At 37.8% G+C, this 26,024-nt stretch overlaps 1 protein-coding gene across 1 annotated transcript in view; it reads left to right on the top strand.

Annotated features, from left to right (window-relative positions):
* DNAH3 (dynein axonemal heavy chain 3) overlaps positions 1-26,024 on the top strand; it is a 74,181-nt gene that overhangs the window by 41,012 nt on the left and 7,145 nt on the right. Inside the window, exons 32-57 of the mRNA XM_026083302.1 lie at positions 693-784; positions 1,214-1,433; positions 2,392-2,526; positions 3,868-3,979; positions 4,581-4,822; positions 5,433-5,533; positions 5,612-5,717; positions 7,027-7,156; positions 7,670-7,906; positions 8,347-8,450; positions 9,336-9,630; positions 10,093-10,272; positions 11,334-11,457; positions 11,551-11,707; positions 12,642-12,785; positions 13,395-14,061; positions 14,151-14,316; positions 14,653-14,869; positions 15,723-15,905; positions 16,849-17,047; positions 17,972-20,113; positions 20,978-21,203; positions 21,549-21,793; positions 23,273-23,389; positions 24,521-24,675; positions 25,711-25,878. Of these exons, the coding sequence (XP_025939087.1) occupies positions 693-784; positions 1,214-1,433; positions 2,392-2,526; positions 3,868-3,979; positions 4,581-4,822; positions 5,433-5,533; positions 5,612-5,717; positions 7,027-7,156; positions 7,670-7,906; positions 8,347-8,450; positions 9,336-9,630; positions 10,093-10,272; positions 11,334-11,457; positions 11,551-11,707; positions 12,642-12,785; positions 13,395-14,061; positions 14,151-14,316; positions 14,653-14,869; positions 15,723-15,905; positions 16,849-17,047; positions 17,972-20,113; positions 20,978-21,203; positions 21,549-21,793; positions 23,273-23,389; positions 24,521-24,675; positions 25,711-25,878 (6,864 nt within the window). The remainder of the gene's footprint in view (positions 1-692; positions 785-1,213; positions 1,434-2,391; positions 2,527-3,867; positions 3,980-4,580; positions 4,823-5,432; positions 5,534-5,611; positions 5,718-7,026; positions 7,157-7,669; positions 7,907-8,346; positions 8,451-9,335; positions 9,631-10,092; positions 10,273-11,333; positions 11,458-11,550; positions 11,708-12,641; positions 12,786-13,394; positions 14,062-14,150; positions 14,317-14,652; positions 14,870-15,722; positions 15,906-16,848; positions 17,048-17,971; positions 20,114-20,977; positions 21,204-21,548; positions 21,794-23,272; positions 23,390-24,520; positions 24,676-25,710; positions 25,879-26,024) is intronic.

The raw sequence follows: 26,024 nt of genomic DNA on the forward strand, positions 1-26,024 counted from the left end.
ATTGGACAGAATTTGCAGCTTCTGGTCTATTATAGTAAGAATAGAAAGAAAGCAATCAAGTAATACAATGATATAACCCATTGAAGTGTATTCTGCTGTGCTAGTTGTTAAGCTTTAATAGTATATTTAGGATTGTACAGAATGCACAGAGGGAAAGTCTCGGTCTCATCTGACTGACACCAGTTTACAGCTTTTTAGCTTTCTCTAAGTAGGAATTCTCCTGGTTTACAATGTCTTGGGGGTTCAAATCCCAGTTTAAATCCATTATATTTAAGCAAGTTGCTGATACGCTGCAGAAAGACTGATATGGTCCTAGTTTTCTTTCCCAGTTTATCCACTGATTTTTTGCATGACCTTAATCAAGTCATTTAATCGCTCCATGTGGTAGTTTATCCACTATAGAAGTGGAATGAATAACACCTCCCATTTTGTCTAGTAACAGTTCTTTAGGATTATGAATCTTTCTTAATATGTGTACCCACAATGCTTTGTGCAGACCTCTCAATAAGGTCACAGTTCTAGTAACAATTATAATGCAGTCCCATTGATTTCAGATGATTCCTGAAGTCATGAAAATGGAGTACAGAGTATAGAAGTTCATGAATATATGGAGAACTGCTATTCTCACAAAACAAGCACAAGTTATTGCCAGATTCCATAGTCTAAGCTTATCTCTTATTGTTTTGTTAAAGGCATTGTTCCGAACAGTTGCTATGATGGTTCCAGATTATGCTTTGATTGGAGAAATTTCACTTTATTCAATGGGATTTTTGGATTCTCGGAGGTAAGACACACTGAATTTTCCACATCGATTCAGTCTGAAATACCTCTCATTCCTCTACAAGGCATGCATGACGATATGTATGTTTGAGGCATATGATTCCAGGAGGCTTTCCCTGTCCTATTTCTCCAGAAAATACTTTTTAATCTCCTGCTTTATTGTCAATCCTCATTTACCACCTCATATTGACAGATATGTACCTCTATGCTGAACCATTGGGAAAATGTATCATAATATCAAACAGAACTAAATTGCGCACAGATTCTGTGACACATCACAATCTATAGTTTTACTTCCCAGGCATTTTGAGCCATCCTGTCAGCTGATATACCTGATAGTCACTCCATTGACATTGTGCATACAGGTTCTTAAGTATTTTCTTTGCTTGGTGAGATATTTTCATTCTACATGTGATTTTTTTAATACCCACAGTCTTGCCCAGAAAATTGTTGCCACTTACCGTTTATGCTCGGAGCAGCTGTCATCTCAGCATCACTATGATTATGGAATGCGTGCTGTCAAATCTGTCCTGACGGCAGCAGGAAACTTAAAACTGAAGTACCCAATTGAAAATGAAAGTGTATTGTTACTTCGGGCTTTGCTGGATGTTAACTTGGCCAAATTCTTGGCACAGGATGTGCCATTGTTTCAGGTAAGCTATCAGGTGGGTGTGTTCAAGTTCTGTGATGATGAAGTGGCATTTCGCCAAGGATTCTTTTGAATGTTCTTATAGGAATCTACAGAAGCAGGTCATCATCTTCATTTAGAATAGTTTGATTCAAATGCTGCCTTATTAGCGTACAGTTGTTTCACTCCACTGATCTAGCCGAGGGTACTCTTTGGTTCAGTTAGTATTGTTTTGAAAAACAAAATTTTAGTGGTGACTTTTAAGTTAGTCTGTAAAATGTTATGTACGATAATTTGCTAAAATGTCATTTCTATTTCATCAGTGGAAACCATTCTTTGCAGTTTGCATTCTAGCTTTGTGCTGCAAAAGAGATGTGGACAGCTTAAACTGTATCAATTAGAAATTTGAAGTCAGATTGAAAACAGTGAAGTTTCTGCTTCTGTGCTGCTTTTGTAGAAAGTAGTGAATATATTAAGCTACAGAGCAATCAATACTAATTTAAAGAACTAAAAGCTAGGGTATAAGCACATGCAGAGTCGATGCTCTGAAAAAAGCAGAGCATGTACCCTTCTATTTAATTATTTGCATTCTTCCAGCCACTTTCTCATCCTTTCCTGTATTACATTTTGGGGCAAAGTTGCAGAAGGTTAAGCTTCCTTTTACAATATCAGCATATATATGAAAAACGCTGGCATTGGTTTCTCTCTCATGCAATACAGAATACATTTACCCCTACCTGGTGGGGGATATCAACAAGTCATTTAAAAGCACAACAGTTGAATTCTTTCTTGGCAAAGATCCACTTTCATGGCTAGGTTACAGTTGGTGCCTGGAAGTTAATTTAGTCCTGCTGAAGACATTTCCTCTTCAGCTCCTATTACCTATATGAGTATTGTTTTCCTTGTAGATTTTTATGCTTTGGGAGTTCTCTCTTTTTGTAATCTGTGTTTAAATAGTGTTCTAATCCATCTTTCCTTAACAGGGTATTATATCTGACCTGTTCCCTGGAGTGGTTCTTCCTACACCAGACTATGACCTGTTTGTCCAGGCGTTAAATGAAAATATAAAAAGGATGGATCTTCAACCAGTTCCATGGTTCATTGGAAAAATTATTCAGGTTTGTTTTCACATGTTTACTTCTGGGGAGAAAAAAAAGGTGGGAACAGATGATTAAGAAACATTCTTCATTGACTGTCTGGCTATGACATGGATGAATGAATAGTTTAATAGTTTAAATGAGCAATTAATAGGACATTACAAACAGCCTATCTTTACTGAGGAAAAAATCATGGAGTAAAAGCCCACTTTGATTGCAGTGATTTCTGAATTCAACCAGTCTGTAAAGGAGTTAACCTTTGCAGCCACATCTTAGGTCTTATGATTCAGGATAGAAATTAAACTGAATCTCTTAACAGATGAGGCTGAGTAGCCTAATGAATAGAACACCAGATTGGGTCAGTCTCTGTTCCTGGTTCTGCTCACTCCTTGAGCATTCTTGAAAGGCGTGGCATTTGTCACCCTAACTTGTCCTTCACTGTGTTCCCTTTGCCTCCCATGTGCTAGTATTGGTGACGTTTAAAGAATGATTAACTTTTCATTCTTATGAGTAACACAGCCTAGTGCCAGTGTAATGGAAAGGGCAGAAATGCATGGGCTGGGATAGGATCATGAGGGACCCCTGCAACAGAACTAAATTGGCTTAGGCTGCTTTACAAAACATGCTTTACCTTTCATTTAAACGGTATTATAAACTGGCTAGGAATTTAAGCTAAACCAGAAAATATCAGCCTTAATGTAGGATAAAGAATATCTTCTTAGGAGTTTGCATGAATTTATTCAGGTTAAGTGGGGAAGAAAAGTTATTTGTTGTTTGACCAGTGCTTTTTTCTGGTGTGAGATTGAACCAAATTAAAAAAAGTTGCACGCTGAGGTTGAGGAAAGTATAAAATGTTCTATTTGAAGGCTTTGACTTGTGTTCTGACAACTTCTGGTGGTGAAACTGAAGAAGTTACCAGCCTTGCAGTCCAAGAGCAACCTCGATGGGACTGGGTTTACGTCAGATCCTCAGAACTGTAGTTCGTATCCCTGTGTGTTAGCTTCACTGATAACCATTGATTTCAGTTTATGCTTGTATATTGGGCTGCGAACAGCAGTGGCTGATGAGTGTATTCACCTCCTGAACATTAACTCTATTACAGTTGAGGGATGATCTCTAGTAAGGAGAAAGAGAGGCCAAGTGAGGGCAAGGACTTCTTAAATTACAGCAGCATGAATTGTCATAATAATTTGACTGCCCTCTAATTTAGGTCTAGACTTCGGCCAGCCTTAGTGTAGTGCAGGTGTTTGACTGATATTTTGTCCTGGTGCATCTGAGTGCAGGAAAGATACCTGTAGTTTCATACACGTTGTGCTTACTTCTGCGCTCTGTTAAAGAATCAGTCTCTTGTCACTGCTACAGATATATGAAATGATGTTGGTGCGCCATGGTTTCATGATTGTCGGAGATCCTTTGGGTGGGAAGACCTGTGCATACAAAGTGCTAGCTGGAGCCCTTGGTGATTTGTGTGCAGGTAACAAACTTCTCCTTAAATGAAGTTAATTCTATGACTAATGTTCTTTGCAGAGATATGCCCAGGTTGTTAATTCTGGTATATTCTGCTTTCTCTACTGGAAAGTTTCTATTCCTTGAATTATTTTTGTCCTAAACTGATACAGAAAAGCATACTAATACATATAATGCTTTTATGGATTTTGTTAAGCATTGTATTGGTACATTATACTCTTACAAAACTAGCTCCAGTGTTCCTGTTTGTTCTCATCAAATAATAGCATTTTAAGTGTGGGATCTTTCTGAAAAGTGACTAAATAAAGATAATGTCACTTCACTCAAGAGACCTACTCCGTGGGGAGATTGTAGGTAGATCTCATAAATGAATAAAATCTCTTCTGCTCTGTTCTTCCTTTTTTCAAGTGCTTTTGCACATAGAACTTTCCTTGTACAAGTAAAGGAAGTTCTTATTTACTGCTATCTAGCTTCCAAATGTCCAGTCTTTTTTGCCTTTGGCAACTAAAGTGTGATCCTCTCAGGAATGTTCTTACTCTGTACTTCATTTGTTGAATGAAACTAACTTATCAGCTTTCTCAAGCTGACCTATTTGTCTTCTTACACAGCAAAATCCATGGATGAATTTGCTGTTGAATATAAAATTATTAATCCCAAAGCAATTTCTATGGGACAGTTGTATGGCAGTTTTGATCCTGTAAGCCATGAGTGGACAGATGGAGTTCTTGCAAATGCCTTCAGGGAACAAGCATCTTCTACCACAGATGATCGGAAGTGGATTATATTTGATGGCCCAGTGGATGCAGTTTGGATAGAAAACATGAACACTGTGCTGGATGATAATAGAAAGGTAGCCTAATTTTTGCCGATTACCTGATACTTGGCTTTATTTTAGTAGTAGCAGTATTGTGACCATGACGGTCTAGGGATATAAACAAGGTGATGTATGAGCCTCAGGAAAAGCTTTATGTGCTTGAAAGCATGATTTTTTTCCCCCAGTTATATCACTTGGTCTAATAGGTGTTGTTAGGCTATTACTTACCCTTAGAAGCCTTGTCTTGCTCCTGCTTTACTGAAGTGAGGTTATTTATTGTGGCTTGTTTGAGCCACAAGAAATTGTACTGAGCCTTTTAGGAAACTGAAATACATAAATTCAGTTCTGTAACTGAAAACTGAAGTTGCTTAAATTACTTAATGAATATATTAACTAAAAAAGCTGCAGGTCATTACTGCTTTTGCTAAAGATTTAGCATTGTTCTCTCTGTCTCTGCCAGCTATTACAATAACAGATGGAAAAGTTGAGACAAGGTCAGAAAATTTCACATGCTATGAGAACATGAATGAGTGAATGAGAAGTGACACTAAGCAGGATGTTCAGTGATTTTATGACAAGCATTGCTTTCACTGAATGATCAGCAGTGACATGACTAAATCATGTTTGCGTGATGCTTTCCTTCTAGCTGTGCTTAATGAGTGGTGAAATAATTCAGATGAATTCAAAAATGAGTTTAATCTTTGAGCCAGCAGACTTGGAGGAGGCATCTCCAGCAACTGTCAGCAGGTAATATGAAAGCACTCAAGCTTGAACTATCCCACCTTGAACATCTATTCCTGTTCCATAGTTGTTTGTTCTTCCCAGGTGTGGTATGATCTATATGGACCCACAGCAGTTAGGCTGGAAGCCACTGAAGGATTCCTACATGGATACACTGCCTCCAAACCTGCAGGAGAAACACCGAGAGCTGGTGCGAACCCTAATTTTTTGGCATAGGTCTCACTTAGAAGACTTACCTTAAGGTGATGTGTGCAGTTTGCTTGCACTGCTGACTTGAAGGCAGGCATTTAGGATCAAAATTTTGAAGCACATTCCTGATTTAGGAGGTCCCAGGCCTCCTAGAGGCTGTGGTAAGTTATTTTGTAATAATGAATGTCAGATGTTGCTACAGGCCACAGGTACTTGAAAGAAAATTTGGGAAGGAATGGATGACTAGAAATTTTTTGAACTCATCCTTCTGCTTGAGACATTTAGAGTATAGCTTGAGAAATGCTTATAATAACATTATTTTCATTAAGAACTTAATCTGAAAAGCCTTACTCACCTCAGTAATCTTTGCTAAATAGTCCTTCGTGAGTTGGATTGCTTGCATGAATGAGACCTCTTTGTGTTGTGTATTATATCTTCAGTGTAGATACAAACAAAAGCATGTGTTAGTGGGAATCAGCTTTTAATCTTATCAAGAGTAAAATTCCTATTTATTGGGCATTTAAAATACACTAAAAGAATCAAAAAAATCAGTCCACAGTAGGATTAGATCTGGCAAAAGCTTTGATTTCTGTGATCTGACAGACCCCCTTTGAGTTTTTGCAGGAAATTGGGACCAAATTCAAAAGAAGTATGAACAGTAGATGACTTTATTGAAGCAGTCTTCTTAGTTCATCAAAGCAAAATAATTATTTCTTAACCAGCAAATAACTTGACCATTTAGTGCTTCTCCTTGAGTAACGGTCCCTGGGAAGGGGTTGGGTCATGATTCCTTTCCTGTTCTCCCCCTTGAGTCCGTGGAGCAGATACCATCAGCCTTGGTCATTACTCCCCTGCGTGCTGTGGAGCTCCCGCAGGTAGCAGTCAGTGCTTTCTGGAACTCCTGCTGCAGCACAGTATCTATGCTGGGTCCTCAGTAGAGGCCACTCCTTTTTAAGGGATGATGGAGCCTTTGTCTTTGTTTCCATTGGAATACTTTTCTCATTGCCTGAGCAGAGCAGCAGTCTCCCTAGGCAGAAGCAGTGCTCTGCTGTCTGGATTAGTAAGTGGGTAGCAAAATTCCTGGTGAAAACCTCTCTGTGGCAGAAGCCACTTATTTTCATTGTCAAATAATGATAGTGTGGCTTTGTGATTGCTTCTTTACTGTCTCACATAGGTCCTTTCCTGATCTTCCCTCTGTCAACTCAGGGAGAATTTCTGATGCCTTATGCTTTATTAAGAGAGAATCATGTGGCAGTAGGATATATGGCAATTTCTACATTGTTTTAAAACCATTTCTTTTCTCCTGGCAGGTCAATGACATGTTTATGTGGCTAGTCCAGCCCTGTTTAGACTTTATTCACCTTCACTGCAAAGTCATAGTCCAAACGTCCTCTATTCATCTGACTTACAGCATGATGAAACTCTATACTTGTCTTCTTGGTAAGTACTCTAAACATTATTCTTTTTATTTCAATTTTTCTTTTTTCCTTATGTGTTCCATAACAAGATGCAGGTCATCAGATGCAAGGAAATACCAAAGAAATTCCTTTGCTGCTTGAGATCAGAAGACACAAGTCCTTTCTCACTGATTAGCATTAACGGTAGTACTTCAACTAGCATACAGAGCTTTCACGTTTGGACATCAGTGTCCTTACAAACTGGTACATGATCTTGTGAGTGTATTGCATAGGTTTTGCTTGCTGTTTGCTAATGTCAGAAGAAGAAATACAGGACCCTTGTAAATAATTTTCCTTCTCATTTATTTTTATTTGGAGACAGTATTTTACACATCTGGTAAATATGAAATCATCATTCTATGTAGATTGGCTTTGTTTCACTGAAGACAACGTTCTGGGTCTGTCTCAGAATACTTTTGCCAAATGCATTTTGAATGGGGGTTTATGCTTATTTATGCTTATGGTATTTAACTAAAATTCAAAATATGTGTTTTAGATGAAATAAAGAAATCCAATGAAGAGGAGGAGGAAAGCATGTCTAGTCAACAGATCTTCTTGTGGCTGCAGGGACTTTTCCTTTTTGCTTTGGTTTGGACAGTTGCCGGGACCATTGATGCAGACAGCAGAAAAAAATTTGATTTATTTTACCGCAACTTGCTAATGGGAATGGATGATGGAAACCCACGCCCCAAAAGTGTGAAGCTTACCAAAACCAATATATTCCCAGAAAAAGGTGCTTCTTCATAACTGTGCATGCTTGGTTCTTTATAAAACAATAAGAAGACTCAGCATTGGCAGATGTTAACTCTTCAGCAGAGCTACCATCTGCCAAGCCTTGGGCTGCACAGTTGAGTGCCCCTTCCCCGCTGTTCTAACCAGGAGTAGCATATGCCTCAGACTGCACTCAAACAACGTAGTGGAGTCAGCCCTAAAATAATTTCCTGATAATAACAACAGTGGGTCGAGGAAGGTCTCTTGTGTTAGAAGGCCTTCATTATCTCATGAGGGTGGACTGTGTAAGTGGCCAAAATGTCTCGTATTGAAGTTATTTCTAAACGAGAGATGAAAAGAAGTAAGGAGTAAAATTTCAGAACTTCACACACTAAAATGATAGGAGTTTATTTCTGTTCTTTAATCAGTGAATTTTCCTATATTCTTTTTTTCAATCAACAGGGAGTGTTTTTGACTTTTATTTTTACAAGCATGGCAGTGGGCAGTGGAACATGTGGACTGATTACATCACAAAAGAAGAGCAAGTTCTCTCTCCCACAGCTAAGGTTCGCATTGATATCTTTCATTATAGACAATAATTATTTGACAAAATGATTTAGAGGTATACATCAGCAACCTTCACTAGCTCTGATTCCATTATATTAGGCTGTTTAATGTTTGATCTGCAACGTTCCAATAAGCCATGTAGGCTCTGCGTCTTTATTTTTGGTTTCTGTGTTTGATACTGTGATATTATAAAATGAGTTAATCAGATGAACCAAGCAAACAGACTTATTACTTCTTTGGGATAGGGAGAACAATACTGAAAAGTCCCAGATCCCCTCCATTTTCAAATGGAGGCACTTGCATTTTGTGGCAGCTTTGAACTCAAGGAAAGGGTAGCACAGCAGAGTTTGGTATAAAGTACCTATCCTGCAGATGTCATTTCAAGATCATTTAATTAATGTTTGTTCAGTTTTTCATTCCATTGCAGGTACAACTGTTCTGTTCATTAAGTACATGAGAGATGTAAGATCACATTTTATTCTGTTGTCTAAAATCCTTTCTTGATATCTAGTGCACAGCTGCCCTACTAATGATATGTGGAAGAGAAAGAAATTTCTATAGCACTGTTCCTTTCCCTTTGCACAGTAGGGAGACAGAATTAAGCCATGCTTAACCCTGCAGTTCTCCCTATGGGTTTTATATAGCGTCTATGAGCTGTAATACAGACAAATACCTGTTGTGCTAGCTACTGTGTAAACATTGAACAAAAAGTAGTACCAGCTGCAGTATCTATCAGAACCTTGTTATAACCTAGGTTTTCACAGAGAAATGAATTTCAGATTTGTTCTACAGGCTTGCTTTAGTTAGTTGCTTGCAAATGTTTGTGTTGATTATGGTACTGGATGTTTGATTTTCATGTGCTGGTTTACTTCCGTGTGGAACAGGTGTCTGATCTAATCATTCCAACAATGGAAACTGCCAGACAAATGTTTTTTCTTAAAACATATGTGGAGCATAATGTCCCTTTGCTTTTTGTGGGTCCCACTGGCACTGGAAAATCAGCTATCACAAACAGTTTTCTGCTACAACTTCCAAAGGAGAAATACATCCCAAGCTTCATCAACTTCTCTGCAAGAACCTCTGCTACCCAAACCCAGGATATTATTATGTCTAAGTTGGACAGAAGAAGAAAAGGATTATTTGGGCCTCCTGTGGGAAAAAAAACTATATTATTTGTGGGTAAGACACTTTTTTCGTGTTTTTATATCATTTAAATTCTGGCTTTAGGCAAAGAAAGCAATTCACAGAGACTGGTAATTTCTGGTCGCCTCAGTGCTTTTTGTTTTTTTAGGGCACCCAGAAAAGGATTAGCATTGCCCCCCGCTGAAAGGTTTTTATTTGATTAAGTGGTGCTTGTCTTCAGAATATTATTGTTCATTGCCTCGTTTTAAATGTGTTGCAATGTGACCTGAAATAAAAATAAAACAAAAAATTACCAGCCAAACTAAGTTAAACCATCAGCTGTAACGTAGTCTGCCTGCAAAGTATAATGTCATTTGATTATGATTATTTAATGGGAAGAGAAAATAACAAGAAATAACCTTTTTCTACCTCTAGTTGAGTTGTTTTTTCTTTGTAGATTTATAAGATATGATTCCTAAGCACTGAGGTTTTTTTCCTCATTACCTCTGTCCTCGGTAGATGACCTAAACATGCCTGCAAAGGAAGTGTATGGAGCCCAGCCACCTATTGAACTTCTCAGACAGTGGATTGATCATGGTCACTGGTATGACAAGAAAGATACATCCAAGATTAATATCATAGATGTCCTGCTTGTTTCAGCCATGGGCCCACCTGGGGGAGGCAGGAATGATATTACAGGTAAGAAATCTATAAAGTATAATATAAAGCATATATAAGCATGAGAGAAAAATGTATCACCGTGGCAAGTAGTTATCTAAGTGACTGAAGTTAAGAGGCAGGTTTGGTTTTGCTGATGACAAATTCTACCTTTATCTGTCACGTGTAAACCTACAGATACATTCACTGTCTGGGTCACTCCAAACAGAAGAAGTCTATATGTTCAAGTTTAAATCTGTACCGTTCTTTAGGGTGAGTTTAATCAACATTAGAAACAAATGATGAAAATAATACTAACCTTTGAGAAATTGGACACTTTTCCCACTCTCTATCCTTTGGGAAGGGAAGAGGACAACACATCTTCTTGCTAGGTTTGTCTGGCTGCCATGTCAAATCTCAGCTGAAACTGGATCTCCTGCTGCTAAGCTAGGCTGTCTGTATTTACTGCAGGGGTAGCTTGTTCCCTGCAAGTCCTTGATTCCTGTCATATCAGCATAAGGGAGGTGATACTTTTTAATGGAAAAGTTATGTCAGTAAAGCCCTAATGTAGTAAGAGCTATGCTGTTATAAGGTGCTCTATGCTAGCATAACTTATTTTGCTTTATATAAACACTCTATAACTGTGCTTTGAGGAGGCTTTTTTACAGCAACTATTCTGATACAGCTAAAGTTGTAAAATTTCCTAGTGCGTAGACTGGATTTTTTTAAATTGAAACTGAGAACAAGGTAGTTCTTTTGTGAAGTTTTACTGTGCTATATCATGACCGACTGGGCTAATTTGAACTGAAATTTAAATTTGTGTAGTAACAGCCTTAACGTAATGGAGATTCACATCTTTCATATTAGAAACAGATGTTTTTCTAAGAGAAATACTGACACAAAATATTAATGAGTTTATATTCCTTTTGTATCACTGCTGGTGCAGAAATTTGCCAGCAACAAAATCCTGGAGCTGGAGCCTGATTCAAATGTTGTTTGAGTCCACCTCTTGTGAGAGTCAATCCTAGACAAACACTAGCTGTAAGGTGGAAAAAAACTTGGACATTTCTAGATCTTTCTGCATCTCTTTCTGTGTATTATAGGACGCTTCACACGACACTTGAATATTATATCTATATGTTCTTTTGATGATGACATATTGGCCAAGATTTTTACTGCAATTGCTGACTGGCACTTTAGCAAAGGCTTTGAGTCTGTGTTTCTAAGGTAATATGATACATTTCCAGTAACACCTTTGTCATATTTTCTCCTGTAATTTATCTGCAGATCTCATAATTGTATCTCTTTTTCCCTTTTAAGACTAAGCAAGATGATGGTCCATGCTACAATGGCAATTTATAAAATGGCAGTTGAAAATTTTCTCCCAACTCCTTCCAAATCCCATTATGTCTTTAATCTACGGGATTTTTCCCGGGTTATTAAAGGAGTGCTGCTCTGTCCACACACTCACTTGCAAGTAAGCTCCTTTTTAATTATGTTCCTATAAGAAAGAGCAATGGACAAATTAAAATTATCAGTATAATATTAGTAAACAAACACCTCATAAAATACATGAACTATGATTTCAATATATTTACGTGTTATAAAAATCAGGATAGCTCTTGAATACCTTGCTATGTACTTTTTGTCTGACTATGACTGAAGTAGACAGCTGTCATTTTCATTAATATTGTTTATATGTATTGCAATTGGGCCTAAAAGCCCAAGGTCCACCTGTTAAGGCCTGTGCATCAAGCTAGACAGTCCCATCTCTCGCACTTGAAAACTAAGTATATAAAAGAAAAAAATGTGAGAAAAAGATATATTTTCTCTCTTTTACGAATGGGAATCAGTGAAGAAGACTGAATAATGTAGCCCAGAAATGCTTCTGGATGTCATCACAAACCAGAAATAAATACTGACAGATGTGTATGACTTTCATCCTTCTATTTTTTTCATCTGTTTGCACTAAAACGGCAGTTTAAAGAAGCATTAAAAGATTTATTTCTATCAGGGGGAATGTTTCTGGTGCAGAAACAGAACTAAATGGCTACACGCTATTCAGGGGGCATCTTAGCCAGCAACTGAGTTTGAGCAAGGCTCGGATTACAGCCCATGAGCCATCCCATAGAAAGATTTTTTCTTGATGTTGGGGGGAGGTTGATACAGTAGGGAAAAATGCTTTGACATAAGAGTCCCAGATTGTGTTGGCAGGAAAGATAAGGTGGTCGTTAGGTGAGGAAGCCAGTTAGGTTAGCAGATGCTGAGTCATGTGCTGAATGGCTTGAAGCTGAAAGGTTCCCACTGAGCTTAGTATAAGATATATCTGGGTCCAGATGGACATTTCCATCCTTTTGTTTTCAAACAAATTCTGCCTATATTTACCCATTTTCTTGTGTTTACATTTTCAGGATGGAGATAAGCTCATCAGACTTTGGATTCATGAGGTTTACCGAGTTTTCTATGATCGCTTAGTTGATCAGGAGGACAGAAAGGTGTTCTTTCAGATGGTAAAACAGACAACATCAAATAGCTTCAAGCAGAGCATTGATAAGGTATTTTGGGGTGATGTGCTGGGCCCAAGAATGAGACCGACACATTTTCAGAAATATTTAGATATTTGAGACTGCATTAGTATTGGACACATTTTGAATGATTTCCATCAATGCATTTACAAAGTTTAGATGGGCTTCTATTTGTATTATGTATTAGACATATTCTTAGGCAAGTTATTACAAATTACTCCATATAGGAATGACTCATGACTTCAAAAGGATTCTGTGTAGATACAGAGGACTATCTGAAATAAGTGTCTTACACAATATTTATCTGTGCTCTTGCTTAACTTAGGATTTGAAAGAGCCCATGGGAGTAGTGGGTACTTCGTGAGAGCCCTTTTGGAAACTTGTCCTATATTTGACAGCAAAATCACTTTGTGAGATAGGCACAGGTGGAAACTTGCATGTCAGTCTACAGTTTATTACCCCATTTAGGTGGGTTTTTTTTTGTTTTTTTGTTTTTTTTTTGACAAAGTAATAACTAGAATAGCTATAAAAGAGTGCTTCCCACAGTATTATTACTAGGTGGATAAGGATGGTTATTACTTTAAGGAAAATAATTCTATAATAGTCTGAATTATTTGTTGATTCTTGTCTTTTCTGTAGGTACTGAGTCATCTCTCACCTACTGGCAAGATCTCTGATGATAATATTCGCAGCCTGTTCTTTGGCGACTATTTGAAGCCGGACAGTAATGTAAAAGTGTATGATGAAATCACAAACTTAAAGCAACTGACAACCGTGGTGGAATACTACCTTGAGGAGTACAACAATGTCAGCAAAGCACCAATGTCCTTGGTCATGTTCAAATTTGCTATTGAGCATATCTCCAGGATATGCAGGGTATTGAAGCAGGACAATGGGCATCTGTTGCTGGTGGGAATTGGTGGGAGTGGCCGACAAAGTGCTACCAAGCTGGCCACCTACATGAATACCTTTGAGCTCATTCAAATTGAAATTACAAAATCCTATGGAATAAATGAATGGAAAGAGGATATTAAACGAGTCCTTCTGAAAGCTGGTGTTGCTAACAAGAATGTGTCCTTTTTGTTCTGTGATAATCAAATAAAAGATGAAGCATTTGTAGAAGATATCAACATGCTTTTAAATACTGGTGATGTGCCTAATATCTTTGCAGCTGATGAGAAAGCTGAAATTGTAGAGAAAATGCAAGGTGCAGCAAGGACAGAGAACAGGAAAATTGAAGCCACTCCCCTTGCTATGTACAATTTCTTTATTGAAAGAGTGAAGAAAAATTTGCATATCGTCTTAGGTCTGTATAGTGTGTTATTTCTTAGGGTAATTTTTGTTGCTTCCTAACTGCAAGCAAACTTAGGTAACAATTATGATTTTTTTTTCTAGCAATGAGCCCTATTGGAAATGCATTCAGGAATCGGTTACGAATGTTTCCTTCACTGATAAACTGCTGCACCATTGATTGGTTCCAAACCTGGCCTACAGATGCTTTGGAAATGGTTGCTAACAAGTTTTTAGAGGATGTTGAACTCGAAGATGACATTAGAAAAGGGTATGAGTTTATTTCTCTAGAAATGTATGAAGCAGAGGGTTACCTCTCCTTTATCAAACATACATAATCAGCAAACTGTCCTTATAAATGGGCCAAGCTAAGCCAACTCTTTGACTTCAATGGAAGTCAAAGATATCTAGCTACACATATCTGATGTTTCTGAAAATTAGGCCACTCTCTGAAAGGAGGATTTTGTCCAAAATATTTTTGTAATGGGGAAAAAACAATTCTGCCTTTACTAACACTCATATAATTTCATAGACTTAGAGTAATTTCCTCATAATTAGTATAATGACAGACTGTATTTACATAATAATGTGGATAAATTTTCTCTAGGGTTGTGTCAATGTGCAAGTATTTCCAAGAAAGTGTGAGAGAGCTTTCCATCAGCTATTACAGTACCTTGCGAAGACACAACTATGTAACACCAACTTCTTATCTAGAATTGATTCTCACCTTTAAGACTCTACTGCATAGCAAAAGGCAAGAAGTTGACATGATGAGAAACCGTTATCTTATGGGACTTCATAAACTTGACTTTGCATCTTCACAAGTAAGTTTCAGCTGAAAACACTGAATGTATGGCATATAAATACTTTAGTACAGGGCATCTGTATAAGCTAATTAAAGCTGCAGTCTTTATTCCCTCTTCACTATATTCATCATACTATTAATAATTTTCTTCAGAAGACCACTAGGAAAAGTTAGCCATTTTGAGAAATTGTGGTGTGTAACTTTGGATTATAGCATTTAATAGAAAGCTAAAAGAAATTGATGGTACTCACCGAAAGTAGAAGGAAAAAAACTTACAAGTTTAGTTGTTTTCTCAAATCCTTATATGGAGAATCCATGACTCAGCATCCTAGTACCTATTACCCTTTTCAAAATAGGGGAGAATCTGAAGATTGTAAGATGATAACAAAAATTAATTGCTGCGTAGATTCCCAGTAGGAAGACGATCAAGTCCCCTATGAAACCTCTCCTTTCTCAACCCATGTGATCCAGGGACGGATCCTTCCAACATACAAAGTGAAGGGGCTGCCAGACACTTGCCTGATGACGAATATCCCATTTGAAGCTGTTGCTGTCACTAGCTCTGTGCTCCTTTCCTAGTTTCTTCTGGATTTGTTCTACACTGGCGTAATAAAGGATTATTTTAGGTTCCATAAACTAAAACTCACTGTGAGGAAAAAAAAAAAAAAGTTTTAAAAAATTCTATTTGGTTATGTAAAACAGCTCTTAGTAAAAATAGGCTAGAGCACTATTTTAATAATTATTTTAGATCAAATGTCCCTTTGTAGAGTGTGTTAATATAGTATCTTCTGATCTTTCTTCCTAAGACATCAAGGAGAAATGCATGCAACGCTTACAAGTATTTCTTCTTGATTTCCTGTTATGTTGATCAGGTTGTAGAGATGCAGAAAGAACTGACTGCCCTTCAGCCTGAACTGATACGGACTTCTGCAGAAACAGAGCAAATGATGATCCAGATTGAAAAGGAAACAGTTGCAGTAGATGCAAAGAAGGAACTAGTGTCTGCAGATGAAAAAGAGGCTAATGAAGCTGCAGCTGTTGCTAAAGCTATTAAGGTAGTTCACAAGGGCATAAGCCTGCAATGCAATGGGTTCCAACTTCTTTCCAAGTAAATGGGAGTTGTGATGATGTATTAACGGGCTCATCCAAGCTCCTAAAGTATCAAAGTTGCAAGAGATGTTCCTAATGTATACAAGGTAAATTTTGGCTGTGTTTGGGATATGTCCATATCTTAAAGTACAGCATGGCTTCCCTTACTAAATCTCACTAGGCTAGTTCAGATCCTGAAAGCTGTATAGCTGCTGTTTCTGTACTAATATATTCTCCTCAGCAGATCTGATTAGGCTGAGTAATGAGGTCATACTGTTTCCAGGCCCTGAGACAGTTGATTCAGACTTAGGTGAGATAACTTGGCATAGCACTGCATTGAGCCCTATTAGATAAGAGATATATGGCCACAGGCAGATGTCTGTAGCACAAAGTTTCCTGTTGGAAGCTGCAGGATTCCTAAATATTTTTTGTGACTAGTTGGGAATGACAGTGATATATAATTGCTGAGGTCTGGCGTAATTGTTGCCTTCTGCTGTAATAGCAACATGTGCATGATAAAGGACTTAAGCTATACAATACATGTTTTCTTCTTGTTTAGTACTGTAAGATTTAACTAGGAGCAATTGTTTCTAACATGTATTTTAATGTTCCTTGTCAAACTAGACAGGACTTTGAATTTGATAACTTGTCTGACTTTCTCAGCTATCAGTTCATCTAATGGAAGTTACTACATTTCTCTACAAGCCCTCCCTCTTTAAACCACTCAGACAGATTGTGAAAGTAGTTGTCTGTGCAAGAAGCCCAATGTTGAGAAGAATCTTTTTATTGGGTACTTACAAGCACAGAAGGTTCGCTGATGCTGTGCAGGAATTTCTCAAAGTGGAGTAGTCAGCTTGTGGGTCTGATATTGTATGAAGGGTTACAGGCTTCTGCGCAATGTCTTTACAGGATGAATGTGAAGGAGACCTTGCTGAGGCCATGCCAGCTTTGGAGGCAGCACTGGCAGCTCTTGATACCCTGAATCCTTCAGACATCTCTCTTGTAAAATCCATGCAGAATCCACCGGGTCCTGTTAAGCTTGTCATGGAGAGTATCTGTGTCATGAAGGGAATGAAATCAGAGAGAAAGCCTGATCCAAGTGGCAGTGGTAATGATGGGTATTTGTGTTATTCTTGCCCTAGGAATTCTTGGGGTACTGCTGTGTGGTACCAGTGAAGTGCTTCTAGTGTGGATGCAGCCACGTGCACCAAAAGTGAATTTTTGCTAGCAATGACTTATAATAACATTGTGTAGCTAAGAGCTTATTATGCCATTGTAACATATTACACTTGCTTAGCACAGTAACACAAATTTTGTAATATGTTCCTAGTGGGCACAAAGTCACTTCTTCAACTTACTTTTACCCCATCCTGAGATTCGCATTGCCTGGAGGAACTCCAGGAGCTTGAGATGTGCTGTGTACCATTCACCTGTAGTTTGCATTCTAATCCCTGTTACCAAACGCTGTATAATATGTTGGGAGACAGAATTCCCCCGCTATAGATAATTGTTCCAACCAGCTCTTTCTGTGCTGATTGTGGTGATATTATAGAACTGCACAGGATTTATGATGTAGGGAAGGAAAGAGACTTGTTTCTTCCACTTTTCTTCTACCTTATTTCCCCACATTTTAAGCCTTAATAATTGAAGACTTCTATAATTGTATCTTTCATCCAAAAAATTCCTACCTAGATTAGCAAGAAACTCCTTTACACAGTTACTGATTTATTTAATAAACTCAGGTAAGAATGAATGTATAGTAATTTGTTTCCCTTATTTTGCTTTTGATTGATTTAGAATTAATATGTAATTAATAGATATGCATACTAGTTTCCAGTGTGACATAGATTAATGGTGCTAATGTTTCTGTCTGAATTTCTGAAGGTAGGGGATTTCTTAAAGTATTTAACAGTGGTTGTATAGTAAAATTCTGTTGTAAAATCACTGATATTAATTCTTCATATTATGTTTCAAGTATTTTTTCAGTTTGAACATTCATGATTTAAGCCTGATTTTAACATGTGCAATATAGGTAAAATGTTGGAAGACTACTGGGGACCCTCTAGAAAAATTCTTGGAGATCTGAAATTCCTTGAGAGCTTAAAGACATATGACAAGGATAATATTCCTCCTGCTATAATGAAGAGAATTAGAGAGAGGTTTATTGGTCATCCAGATTTTCAGCCAGCTGTCATAAAAAATGTATCATCTGCCTGTGAAGGACTATGCAAGTGGGTGCGAGCCATGGAGGTATACGATCGTGTTGCAAAAGTGGTTGCCCCAAAGCGTGAACGTTTGAGAGATGCAGAAGGATTACTGGACATTCAAATGCAGAAGCTAAAAACGAAACGAGCAGAACTTAAGGAGGTAGTTGATCACCTCCAAGCTTTGAATGATGAGTTAGAAAGCATGAATGACCGGAAGAGAGAATTAGAAAATAATATTGAAATCTGTTCAGAAAAGCTTGTGAGAGCTGAACAGCTAATTAGTGGTCTTGGTGGAGAGAAAGATAGGTGGACAGAAGCTGCACGACTGTTAGGAATCCGGTATATAGACCTTACAGGAGACATATTGTTATCTTCAGGAACAGTTGCTTATTTGGGAGCCTTCAGTGTAGATTATCGCCTAGAATGTCAAAAGCAATGGCAAGTCCTGTGCAATGAGAAGAACATACCATGCTCCAGTGATTTTAGTTTGAGTAATACACTAGGGGACCCGGTCAAAATTCGTGCATGGCAAATTGCTGGATTGCCAATTGATTCTTTTTCCATCGACAATGGCTTAATTGTTTCTAACTCAAGAAGATGGGCTTTAATGATAGATCCTCAAAGGCAAGCTAACAAGTGGGTAAAAAATATGGAGAAAAATAACAGGCTCTCAGTTATCAAATTATCTGACACAAATTATGTGAGGACATTAGAAAATGCTATTCATCTTGGAACACCAGTCTTGCTAGAAAATATTGGTGAAGAACTAGATGCTTTCTTAGAACCCATTTTATTAAAGCTAACATTCAAACAGCAAGGAGTAGAATACATAAGGTTAGGAGAAAATACAATTGAATATTCAAGAGATTTCAGGTTTTACATAACAACCCGTTTAAGAAATCCTCATTATCTTCCTGAAGTGGCTGTGAAAGTTTGTCTACTCAACTTCATGATTACACCTCTGGGTCTTCAGGATCAACTTCTTGGAATTGTAGCTGCAAAGGAAAAGCCTGAGCTAGAAGAAAAGAAAAATAAACTGATTATAGAAAGTGCAGCCAACAAGAAACAATTAAAGGAAATAGAAGATAAAATCCTGGAGGTCCTTTCAAAGTCGGAAGGAAACATCTTAGAAGATGAAACAGCAATTAATATTTTGTCTTCATCCAAAGAGTTATCTGAAGAAATCTCTGAAAAGCAAGAAATTGCTTCTGTAACTGAAATGCAAATAGATTCTACTCGAATGGGGTATAAACCAGTTGCTATTCATTCAGCTATTGTCTTCTTCTGCATCTCTGATCTGGCAAACATTGAACCTATGTATCAGTATTCGTTGATTTGGTTCATTAATTTGTATGTTCAATCTATTGCTAATAGCAAAAAGAGTGATGATCTGGAAGAGAGAATTAAAAATATAATTGAGCATTTCACAATAAGCATCTATAATAACGTCTGTCGTTCACTGTTTGAGAAAGATAAACTGTTATTCTCCTTCCTCCTGACAGTAGGGATTATGAAGGGAAAAGACCAAATAGATGATGAGGTTTGGCGTTTCCTACTGACAGGAGGTGTTGCTCTTGATAATCCTCACCCCAATCCAGCTCCAGAATGGCTATCCGACAAATCATGGGCTGAGCTAGTACGTGCATCTTGTCTGACAAACCTTCAGGGACTAATGGAACACATAAGAGAGAATGTTTCCAAGTGGCAACTAATATATGACTCTGTAAGACCCCATGAAGAAGCTTTCCCAGATGTGTGGAACACATTAATGGGGTTAGATCGCATGGTTGTTCTCAGATGTTTGAGACCTGACAAGATTGTTCCAGCAGCGCGGGTGTTCATTATAGAAAATATGGGAAGAACATTTATCGAACCACCTACTTTTGATCTTGGAGGAAGTTACAATGATTCCAATTGCTGTGCCCCTTTGATTTTTGTATTATCACCAGGTGCTGATCCTATGGCAGGTGAGATTGATATTAAAAAAATCTTTTTCTGTCTGATTAAATGACACTGAGCATGACTAAACTTATAATAAAGTATAAGCCCCTTCATTTGATCTTTAAAGTACAATACAACAATGATGGTATTAGCTTCTATTTCAAACATTTGCATTCAGTCCGTATGTGTGAAATGATAGTAAAATTGCTGGAGGGGGGCGTGAATATGCTGGTGATGAAACGTCTAGATCTCTGAGCAGCTCTCCAGGGGTCTAACAGATTTTCACATCCAGGCCACATTCTAATTCATGCTCATGTAACAATTATGCCGGTGGGTTTTGGGGACCTGCCCTAGTGTTCTTGCAGCTCCTCCTCCAGAAAGTTTCCTCTCTCTTGATTGCTGATGAAATGGTGTGTGTGCCCACACTTTAAAACGCTTCTGTTAAATGTCCTTTAAAAAATAACCACCCAGATTATTTTTAAACCTGTTTTTCTGCCAGAAGAATTGTAATATGGGACCACACTGTAAGAATACATTTCCAGGAGGTGCTGGCTTTGATGGCAAAGCTGGAGGTTTATTTTTAACCCAGATCTAAAGTTCCAGTTTCCAGCTAACCCCATAAACAGTTGTACCAGGAAAACAGAGAGAGTGGAGAGCTGTAATGCAGGCTGGGACTGAGCAGTCAGCACTGAAGGAGAGGACAGGCATTTAACCTGGCTAGTATCGCTTTCTGTTTTGCTTTATACATCTAAATTTTATCAAGTGCCTAAGGAACGCAGTGACTGATAACAGCATTTGACACTACTTCTGGATTGTTGTTTTTATTATTTGAGTAAAATATATACTGACTTCTGTGTCTTTCTTCGTATGTGTGAAACTTGCCATCACAGGTTTGTTAAAATTCGCTGATGATCTTGGTATGGGAGGCACAAGCATTCAGACTATTTCACTTGGACAGGGCCAGGGCCCAATAGCAGCAAATATGATTTATCAGGCTATTACTGATGGAACGTGGGTAGTGTTACAAAACTGCCATCTTGCAACCAGCTGGATGCCTGCTTTGGAAAAAATCTGTGAGGAAGTTATAGTGCCTGAGAATACCAATGATAAATTCAGGTAGGAGTTTTAGTATTTTGCTCTTTTCTATCAGTATTTCTTGTTTGCTGGAGACACTAGTAAAAAGAAATAAATGTATGTCTTTTGTATGAACAGCTCAGAGTAACATTTATGTTGTTTACTGTGCAATAAAAAATAAAGATACCTAATCATGATGCCATCTTTTCTACCTGTCCAGTATCATCTACTTTATGCCTGCATTTTAGAACAAATTCAGATGTTATCTAAACATTACAGTTAAACAAGTAATAAAACTCAGTCTTCTGCAGATCAATACTGAGGATTTGTCAATATTGATAATTTTTTGATGATGATGATGATGATGTGCTTTTTTATTCTTTTCAGATTGTGGTTAACCAGTTATCCATCAGAAAAGTTTCCTGTTAGCATCCTCCAGAATGGCATCAAAATGACAAATGAACCTCCAAAAGGGGTTAGAGCAAACCTCCTTCGATCATATCTTAATGACCCCATCTCTGATCCTGTGTTCTTTAGCAGTTGCCAAAAGCCAGAAATGTGGCAAAAAATGCTTTTTGGTCTTTGCTTTTTCCATGCTCTTGTGCAGGAAAGGAGAAACTTTGGCCCACTGGGTAAGGTTTAGATTATTCTGCACATTGTCTCAAATGGATTAGGAGTTTAAAATGCATTTTTACACCCTCTCTGTGAAAAGGTAGTATTGCCATTACAAGAATACAGCAATACAAAAGTAAAGTCTGTATTCCACAGAACAGAATAAAGTTTTTAAAAGCTGTTAACTGCATGGATTCTTACTCAGTCAAAGCTACTATTGAAGCTACTTAAAGTATTAATCATAGTGAGGACTAGAAAGTGCAGTTTTACAAGTAAATGTATCATACACTATTTACATTAATTTGTAACTTAATAGATTACTATTAGTTTATTATTGTGGTTCTCACCGACTACAGTAATTTATTCATCAAAAGCAGTTCTATTTAAATTTTCAGCATTAAAGATGCATCTTCTTCAGTAATGTTTTTGTTGTTTATGTGTGTACTTCTGTTTTAGAAAAGCTAGTGCATATGTTTACATGGTGTGAGACTGAAATTTATGTAGTTGCAGTGTATTGATCATAACACAACAATGAAAAGACAAGTTATATATCAGTAAGATTTGTGATTCAGTTTTTATTAAATTTAGTATATAATCTTAAAAGACCAAGGCATATTTAGAAAACAGTATAGAATTCTGATGTTTTTCATAAAATGTAGAAATATATGCAATTATAAATATTTTTACAACTATGTAAAACTTACACATTCTGTTGGTGTATGTGAAGTTCTCTGCTTTGCATTCTGACCTGTCTCTGCCTTCGTGATAACAGTAACTGTGGTGAAGTGTTATCTTTTGAATGACAACCACTGTCTCTATTTTAATAGACGCCTGTTTAAATAAGCACGAGACTGCCAGAAGGAAGATAATCATTTTTTGCTTTAAAATAAAACCATGAATTTTGTAAGTCACAAAGAGGTCTTTTGCCAAAGCAACATCTACTGCTTCAAGCGAGCAGTTGTCTAGTGGCAGAAGTAGACCTATTTGTTAGTTTGTGCTAGAGGTGTAGGTTTTCTGAAGGATTCTCTTATCTGGAGTATGTTTGTGGTTAATTGTTATTTTACTGTTACTCTGAATGTTATAGACAAACAAGATAATAGCTGGGCAGATTGTTAAAAATTAAAATTAATTAATTAAAACGCCTGTTCTTGTCATCTCCAATGAGCTACAGATCAGCATAAAGTAACAAGCAGGTCTGTATTTTACTCCAGGTAAATACAGTGGTTCAGGAGTGAGCGATGCGAAAATGTCTGAGTTTGTGGGTTCATTTTTAATTATATGGAATGATGGCAATTGTGCCTCGGGATAAAAAATTGTTATGGAGTCATATTCCTCACTTGTGCAGTACACAGCCAGCTAAATGCCATGGCTTCATCTAGGTATTGTCTGGCAGCTGTTCTCTTCTCTTCTGTAGTAGAGGTCTAATACTATCGACGTTTCCTGAGCAGGGTTATCAGTACAATGCACCATTGCTGATATATCTTTTCTGAATTGAACAGGGTGGAATATTCCATATGAGTTCAATGAATCTGACCTCAGAATCAGTATGCGACAGATCCAGATGTTTCTGAATGAATATGAAGAAATCCCATTTGAAGCTCTGACATATCTAACAGGTATAGATGTTGCGCTTGCTACCATGTGTTGACTTGCTACGCACTTTGAGCTGATACAGTGATAAAATGATAAATGCTTGACAAATGTATTGGATTCCATTCAGGTTTACTTTCTTGGCCTTTCACATACAGACAAATTGGATCCCAAGCCCTCAGATCTGATTGCTCTCTTCACTTATATATAGCTGGAAGAGTTACTAATGGTCCAGCAAACCTCCTGGTCTTTGTTTCGTGTTTGTCAAATAAAAACATTGGTGGCTTCTGTTCACCTTACCTGATCAGTATGTCAGATCCTGACAGAGTAAGCATTGGCAATTGACTGGAGGATGTGATAATCCTCATCAGGTTAAAGCAGTAGGTGTTGACTTGTGTAAATAACTAGTAAGATATTTCTTGGTTGCTGTGGCTGTTTAGTTCTCATTCTTCAGAAGGATGGCTAGTTATTGGCACCTTCTTTCTCACACTTATAAAGATGATTCCCAATTTTCGATTCATCAAATATTATGTTTAGCTTTATAAAAAATAATTTTGGTGGTTGGGATTAAGGAGAAAAGATAATAAACTGTGAACTTTTAGCTGTTTCCTGCACTTCATATCAGTGCTGTTTATTTCTTCTGTCTTGGTCAAAGGACAAATCTCCCCTCATTGCTTGCCCATTACTTAAATCTCTGCACAATGGTTCTGCATATTTGTGATCCCTTCTTTTCTGCTGTGTACATATATAATCAGGTTTGAGGTTACATGAAAGGAATGAGACAAGGAGCAGCTATATAGCACTGTTCATATTTTGAAAGTTGTCTGGCCTAAAAAATTATTACTAAGAGAATTTAAAGCAAACAAGCTACCATTTGAAATGTGACATTTTTCACTGTGGCATGAGAAGCAGTTTCCCAGACCAGCTCAGAGTGTTCCTTATACCTTTCACTATGAAGATGCACAAATTAGGTCCATATTCCCAAAGGTATTAAAGCGCCTAATTTCTGTTGAATCAATGGAAGTATAGTGCCTAAAAGCTTTTGAAGATCTGGACATTCAGGTCTTCAGCTTACTGGAACTATTCATTAACGCTAAACAGTTTTTACTTGTTCATTGACTTTCAATTTTTCATCCTGATTTTGTGTCCCTTCCCAGGGGAATGTAACTATGGTGGGAGAGTAACAGATGATAAAGACAGGCGTCTTCTCCTGTCCCTTCTTTCCGTAGTCTATAACAAGGATATAGAGCAGGACAAGTATATGCTTGCACCTGGAGATGACTACTACATACCACCATATGGTCCGTATGAGGTGAGGAGATAACGGATACAAGTCATTTAGAAAAAGCCTCTCTGTGTGCTTTGAGGCTCTGAGTACAACAAACAGAAAACAAACAAAAAAACCCCCATGAGGTCACAAAGCCATGCCAGAATGTATCATTAATGTATAAAATATGGATCTGGTACTTGATATCTAACACACATGAATGGAGAGGTAGGGATCTTCCAATATTCCGATGTTTGTTGGTGCAGAGACCTGCCCTGTGCAGGTTTCCAGTACAATTCTGGAAAAGCTGATATGAGTTGGGCTTCAGGACTTTGCAGGGGAATTCTGCACCCCCTTGCAACCACTTCTATCATGATAGCAGTGATCAGGGTGAGGAGGTGGTGGCAGGTATATACATGAGTGCACAGATTCACTGGCCTCAGTTTCCTGCCCCTTTTTCCCTTTTGCCAGCTGCTTGGATGTAACAAATGTGCTCAAATCCCACCCATTAGTATAACCTGCAGTTGTGGGGCTGATACACTCAGCACCCTAACCTCTCCTGTAACTCCTACTAGTGCTCCCTGCATATTTATTATGAACATTCCTTTCTCTTGCTTTCCATACAGAATGGATGGGGCAGTACAGTCTTTCCAAATGCTGGCATGTTTGTGTTTGGATTCTGGAAGTATGCCCATGTTGTGTTCATTCTGTACTTATAAAAATGTATGTTTTCTGGCTTATCTAGATGTAGCTCTTTCAGCTTTTTGAAACTGTTTTCTGATGCTGGATTTCAGCAGCATAATATGAAATGTAGCGGAGTTTATTAGCCAACATAGGAAATTAGGTGAGCTTGCTACTTGCATGAGGGCAGTGAGGACAAATCCTCAGCGAGTCTTTGAACCATTCAAAACTTTTATATTTATCTCTGTGGACTGGGCAAGGCAATTAATAGACGATTTAACTGGGAATTTATGCGTTTGATTGTAAATGGGAATGTTCTGCCAAAGATGGATTGTATTTACTGATCATTTATGAATATATCATTGCATGACTTTTGGTACCTAAATGTTTCTTTTACAGTCTTACATTGAATTCCTACGAGGCTTACCAATTACAACACACCCTGAAGTGTTTGGGCTTCATGAAAATGCGGACATTACCAAGGATAACCAGGAGACTAACCAGCTTTTCAGTGGAGTGCTCCTGACTTTGCCTAGAGAAGCAGGGGGAGGTGGCAAGTCCCCTCAGGTAACTGGCGAAGAAAGATCAACTTGCATTCTGGAAAGATGCTCTTTCCTGTCATGCATTAGATTTCAGAGGAATCTAACACCTCTCATTACATGACTGCAGGTTTGGGAGCAGATATGAATGTCCCTGTAGGGATCCAGTCAGAT

Source organism: Apteryx rowi, unplaced genomic scaffold, assembly GCF_003343035.1.
Source record: "Apteryx rowi isolate R43461 unplaced genomic scaffold, aptRow1 scaffold_6, whole genome shotgun sequence".
NCBI lineage: Eukaryota > Metazoa > Chordata > Aves > Apterygiformes > Apterygidae > Apteryx > Apteryx rowi.